The 6,799-nt window shown below is 38.4% G+C and overlaps 1 protein-coding gene across 2 annotated transcripts in view; it reads left to right on the top strand.

The window, feature by feature from the left end:
• The first annotated feature begins 4,206 nt into the window (after window positions 1–4,206).
• lrrk2 (leucine-rich repeat kinase 2) overlaps window positions 4,207–6,799 on the top strand; it is a 126,025-nt gene continuing 123,432 nt past the window's right edge. Inside the window, exon 1 of one of the 2 annotated variants that reach the window (XM_030136108.1) lies at window positions 4,207–4,585. In XM_030136108.1, coding sequence (XP_029991968.1) covers window positions 4,450–4,585 — 136 coding nt within the window. In that variant the 5' untranslated portion in view covers window positions 4,207–4,449. The remainder of the gene's footprint in view (window positions 4,586–6,799) is intronic. The other variant, XM_030136109.1, reaches the window with a different exon arrangement.

Here is a 6,799-nt window from a genome sequence, read left to right as displayed (position 1 = left end):
TGTGTCAGAACACCAGTGGCACCTGACTGATGACGTCATCATCTGCAGTGTGCCGCTGCAGAGGAGATCTAGAGATAAAAAAAAAGAAAAGAGAGAGAGAGAGAGAGATCCGGAGGTAAAATAAAAAAGAGAGAGAATAGAGAGATCCAGAGATTAAAAAAAGAGATCCAGAGGTAAAAAAAAAAAAAAAAAAAAGAGAGAGATCCAGAGGTAAAAAGAGAGAGAGAGAGAGAGAGATCAAGAGATAAAAAAGAGAGAGATCCAGAGGTAAAAAAAAAAAAAAAAGATCCAGAGGTAAAAAAAGAGAGAGATCCAGATGTTTAAAAAAAAAAAGAGATCCAGAGGTAAAAAAAAAAAAAAAAAAAAAAAAAATCCAAACGTAAAAAAAAAGATCCAGAGGTAAAAAAAAAAAAAAAAAAAAAAAAAACCAAACGTAAAAAAAAAGATCCAGAGGTAAAAAAAAAAAAAAAAAAAAAAAGAGAGAGATCCAGAGGTAAAAAGAGAGAGAGAGAGAGAGATCAAGAGATAAAAAAGAGAGAGATCCAGAGGTAAAAAAAAAAAAAAAAGATCCAGAGGTAAAAAAAGAGAGAGATCCAGATGTTTAAAAAAAAAGAGAGATCCAGAGGTAAAAAAAAAAAAAAAAAAAATCCAAACGTAAAAAAAAAGATCCAGAGGTAAAAAAAAGAGAGCGAGAGAGAGAGATCAAGAGATAAAAAAGAGAGAGATCCAGAGGTAAAAAGAGAGAGAGAGAGAGAGATCAAGAGATAAAAAAGAGAGAGATCCAGAGGTAAAAAAAAAAAAAAAGATCCAGAGGTAAAAAAAGAGAGAGATCCAGATGTTTAAAAAAAAAAGAGATCCAGAGGTAAAAAAAAAAAAAAAAAAAAAAAATCCAAACGTAAAAAAAAAGATCCAGAGGTAAAAAAAAAAAAAGAGAGAGAGAGAGAGAGAGAGAGAGAGAGAGAGAGATACAGATAATTTGTAAAAAAAAAAAAAAAAAAAAAAAAAAAATGTAGACCAGTGTATATGTTCAGTGTCTCTCTGTTCTCCTCTCTCTCTTTGTGATTTAACCAAAAGGCAAATAACCAAACAATGTGTTTTCTATCTAATAAGAAATATAAACTGGTACATTTATCCAACTTACAACATCATTGTAATAGAATATTTCGTTGCTGTGGAAAATGAGGTTACGTGAGTTGATGTTAGAATCTTACCTGAATCTGGCTCTGTTTCTATTTGTAGAAAAAACAAAAACAAAAGACAATCGTATGTTCATGATGAGGCTGGCTGGCTGTCTGCACACACACACACACACACACACACACACACACACACATATACATATACATATATATATATATATATATATATATATATATATATATATATATATATATATATGTATAAGTGCTGTCAAATGATTCCAATTTTTAATCAGATTAATCAGCTGTGGATTCATTTTGATTAATCATGATTAAATATAATTCATTTTTGTGAAGCACTGTGAATTGCTCTGTGTATGAATTGTGCCATACAAATAAATCTGCCTTGCCATTTTTAATCTATATTAATTGCATTTCATTTTGCATGAACAAACAGAGTCATTAAAGAAGGGAATATATCTGCACTGAACAGGTTTATGAAACACCTTCAACAGTTTCAACAAAACAGCTGTTCCAGCTTGGGTTTTTTTCTCCTCAGATTTCCATCCAGAGGGTTTCTCGTTTTCCATCTTTATGGGTCGGTTCTACTGGTTCTGCTCTTCCATCTTTTTGGGTCGGTTCTACTGGTTCTGCTCTTCCATCTTTATGGGTCGGTTCTGCTGGTTCTGCTCTTCCATCTTTTTGGGTCGGTTCTACTGGTCCTGCTCTTCCATCTTTATGGGTCGGTTCTGCTGGTTCTGCTCTTCCATCTTTATGGGTTGGTTCTACTCGTCCTTCTCTTCCATCTTTTTGGGTCGGTTCTACTGGTTCTGCTCTTCCATCTTTATGGGTTGGTTCTACTCGTCCTTCTCTTCCATCTTTTTGGGTCGGTTCTACTGGTTCTGCTCTTCCATCTTTATGGGTTGGTTCTACTCGTCCTTCTCTTCCATCTTTTTGGGTCGGTTCTACTGGTTCTGCTCTTCCATCTTTATGGGTCGGTTCTACTGGTCCTGCTCTTCCATCTTTATGGGTCGGTTCTGCTGCCTGTCACTACCAGATCAACTGAGCATTTGTACATGTGTGTAAAGTGAGCCAAATGTGTTGGAGCAGACATTCACAGCCGTTCTGTAGATGGTTCATGGAGTTCACATCTGTAATCAGATGAAACAGGATGACAGACTCATCTGTGGTCAGTAGTAGTGGTAGTAACATGTGTTCATGTTGACAGCACCATGTGTATACAGCAGTGGTGGAGAATCCCAGCTCCATACAGTAAAAGTCCTACCCTGTATTGGTTCTACGTGTTCACTTAACACAGGTGATTCCACTAATTACCCCATCTACCTGGATGAGGAGTTGTGCTCATCAAAACGGGCTGGTGCAGTGAATGGTCTGAACAAATACATGGCAGGTTTTTTACTTTATGGAGCTGGGATTCTCCACCACTGGGTTTCAGTGGCTGTTACATGTAAGACAGCACCTTCTTTGTTGTTTTATGTGAATTTAACATAAACTTATTTCTGGTAGTATTTAAATATGCACTGGAATAAAGCAACCCCCATTAAGTCCTAAATAACCAGTGGTGGAGAATCCCAGCTCCATAAAATAAAAAATCCTGCCATGCAATCAAAAAAATAAGCCAAAAATGTTGACTTTATGTATTTCTATTACATGTAAATTTTCCATGTAATTTTATTACATAAGTTTAATGTAAAGAGTTGCATTTAATACAATGTTTTTTTCTGTCATATTGAGTCAATATGAATAAATTAAATACCTTCAGTCAGATTTGCTTTAGTTGATGCAAACTTTTACATAAACTGTGTTTGACTGTGACGCTCAGCCTTTTTATGTGATCTAGGAAATAAAGTTTACTTTATTTGTTTAGATTGACTTTATACTAAGCATATTCACATTATGTTTGACTTTTTCGGATAAATAAACTTTAATATCATATATTTCATATATTCATATACAATTTCATATATTTCAGTTACATTTTACTTTTAAAAATTACTTCATGTTTATTAGAGCCAAGAATAATTTTTTTTGAGTGTGTATTTGTTTAAACCATTCACTGCACCAGCCCATTCTGATGAGCACAGCCCCTTATCTAGGCAGATGGGATAATTAGTGGAATCACCTGTGTTAAATGAATAGGTAGGATCAATATCTGGCAGGACTTTTACTTAATTACTTTTAAATTCATTACTTATGGAGCTGGGATCCTCCACCGCTGGTCTCCAGCCTGGTGTTTGCCACTCCAGTACAGTAGGTGGCGGTAGACACACTTTAACACTGGTTGTGATCCGCCAATAAAACAAGAGAAGAACAGAAAGTTGCAGTTCGGCTCAAATCAGTGCGAATCAGTCCGAGTGTTTTAGAAATCTGTCAATCAACTGACATCAGACACAGAGGTGGGGGGGCGGGCTTTAATGTGTCCGAATGTGACTAGAACACAGACGGGCCGTGGTTCTAAAGCCCCGTCAGAGCGTTCTGAGGCCGGACACACAGAAGGTTCGGCTCCGGCAGCTTCCTCCTCATCTACCGGGAAGTGTTTTCTGTCCGGACGGAGTCATATGATGTGACCGAGGGAGGAGGAGGGGGGACACGCCTGTTTGACACCAACTACAGGAGGAGAAACAGGCTTTGAAGAAAGAGGAACATGACAAATGAAAGTTAGACCCACACGGTGATGTCAGCGTCGGAACAGAAACTACAGCTGTGTCATGTTCTGTGTGGGTGAAGCAGCAGGACCGGGTCCAGGAAACACCACAGACTGAGCCCCCCTGTTCTGGAGGACCACCACAGACTGAGCCCCTGTTCTGTTCTGGAGGACCACCACAGACTGAACCCCTGTTCTGTTCTGGAGGACCACCACAGACTGAGCCCCTGTTCTGTTCTGTTCTGGAGGACCACCACAGACTGAACCCCTGTTCTGTTCTGTTCTGGAGGACCACCACAGACTGAGCCCCTGTTCTGTTCTGGAGGACCACCACAGACTGAACCCCTGTTCTGTTCTGGAGGACCACCACAGACTGAACCCCTGTTCTGTTCTGGAGGACCACCACAGACTGAGCCCCTGTTCTGTTCTGGAGGACCACCACAGACTGAGCCCCTGTTCTGTTCTGTTCTGGAGGACCACCACAGACTGAACCCCTGTTCTGTTCTGGAGGACCACCACAGACTGAGCCCCTGTTCTGTTCTGGAGGTCCACTGAGGCTGTTCCACACATGGACCCACTCCTGCTGCGGCTCTGACGGACGGAGCCCAATGCTACAGCTAGCTTAAAGGCAGAGCTTCAGGAGCCATGGGGAGCAAGGAGGAGCTGGAGGAGAGGTTCAGGAAGCTGGTGGTGAGGCTGAAGAGCCCACAGGAGGACAGACAACTGTCCACACTCATCCAGATCATCCAGGATCTACTTTTCCTGGCGCACACTGACTATGGTAGGAGTGTGTTCTTCTGCATGTGTTCATCATTCTGCTTCTTTGTCCATGAGGTCTGAGTAGAAACTGTCCTGTTTTCACTGAAGTAGTGATGAGACGTTCACCAACGAATCGAATCTTTTGAATGGCTCTTTGAAACGAACGATGGGAACCGAGTTTTTGTAAAGAGCTATTCTTTTTTATTATTATTATTATTATTATTATTATTATTATTATTATTATTATTATTATTATTATTATTATTTTGAAGGAGGGAGTGTCTGATTGCCTGTCAGTTTAGTGTCACTGGGGAGGCATTGGCTTTATATACAGAGTAGAAGTGAGAGAACTCCTGATGTGGTGTCATTTGGATGTTTACATCAGAGATATCAGGTATTTTGCATTGTTACTTGAAGTATTTTATTTGCACAGTTTTTTAGGTATTTCAGTGCTGGAATTGCAGTAATTAATCACTGTTGTGTTTTGTGCAGTTTTTTCCGTATGTTTACACACATTTATTGTTCTTGTTTTGAGGAGACTAATATGTTATTTCATTAGAAAATGTTTTATTTTCTTTTTCATTTTTATTCTACAGACTAGTCCACATAATGTAGTGTGATGTTTTTGGTCCAGTTCCATCATTTGTCTAATGTCACCTCTCATGTCATGGATTTAACCCACACATTTGAACTAATGATTCTTTTTTACGGTGAGATAATATTTACTGCCACGCCAATTAAACACCTTTAAAATGGAATGTCAATCATCACATGTAGCATATTTAGTCATTAAAACATTGGTGTTTCAAAATAATTCAGAAAACATAAAAGAGCCAGTCTTTTGAACGGCTCTTTTCAGTGAACGACTCCTGATTGAACGGTTCCCTTCAAAGAGCCAACAGTCCCATCACTACAGATTAGTGATGGGAATTCCATCTCTTTTTAGAGAACCGGCTCTTTTGGCTCAGCTCACTAAAAAGAGCCGGCTCTTTCAGTTCCCAAATGGCTCTTCAGATTTTTTGATGCTTAAATTAATTTATTACCAACAATAATGTAAAGTTATGTGCAATATGAGTTACTAATGTAAAAAAAACATGCACTATATCAAATGTTTATTATATTAATATACCTTTTATTTATACACTCTCCAGAGTGATAAAAAAAATAGACATTGCAAAAAGAAACGGTTTACTATTTACAAATTACCTTTACTTTTAACTATTTTAAACTTTTAGCTTTTTACCACTAAACAAATTTAAAGAGAAACAACATACAGAAGCTTACAGAATCACACAACAAAATATAAATTAACTGAAATAGTTGGAAATCGCGTGCAATCATTTGAACCAGTTCATCAGTTGTGTTCTGTCTTGCTGGGGTCATAGACTTTTGCAAAAATTGGCTCATATAGCTGTGGGTTGTACTTTTAGGTGGTTGTGGTGGTGTACTGGACGATGCTGTAGATACTGCAGTAGCAGCAGCAGTTGCAGTAGACACACTGGGGGGGGGGCAGAGCAGCTCCCAATCAGGAGCCGGCTCCCGTCGTTCATGTCAGACAGCCGGCTCTCAGAGCTGGTTCGCTCATGACCGACACATCACTATTTCAGATGAAGTATGCACAGGAACTGCTGGATAGTGATGGGATTTTTGGTTCTTTGAAGGGAGCCGTTCAATCAGGAGCCATTCACTGAAAAGAGCCGTTCAAAAGACTGGCTCTTTTATGTTTTTTTGCATTATTTTGAAACCCCAATGTTTTAATGACTAAATAGGCTACATGTGATGATTGACATTCCATTTTGATTAATTTCAGGGAACATACAAATGAGTTATTTATTAAATCAGGATTGTTTAAGTTTAAAGAGTTGGCTGAATTAAGGACATTGCTGATTGTGTTTAGAGCAAGAAACGGACTTTTGCCTGCAAACTTGCAGAGATTATTTGTTTTAGTATCACAGGATGAAGAACATAGAAGGAGGTTTAATTTTAAACAGCAAAGGGTGCGGACTAACCTGAAGAAAATGTGTATTTCTGTTGTGGGTGTCAGGATGTGGAATTATTTGGCAGTGGAAGAGAAGAGCTGGACAAATATTTTTCAGTTTAAGAGGTTGTATAGGGAAAGAGTAGAGAAGTTTTATAAAAGCATGCAATGACATAATTCAGCTTATGGATATTGGATTTATTTTATTTGCACTGACTATCAGGTAAACTGTTTACTGTCATAACTGTAATGGCAACG

The sequence above is a fragment of the Sphaeramia orbicularis genome, chromosome 6 (genome assembly GCF_902148855.1).
Source record: "Sphaeramia orbicularis chromosome 6, fSphaOr1.1, whole genome shotgun sequence".
NCBI lineage: Eukaryota > Metazoa > Chordata > Actinopteri > Kurtiformes > Apogonidae > Sphaeramia > Sphaeramia orbicularis.
This window is presented reverse-complemented; position numbering and strand designations above follow the sequence as displayed.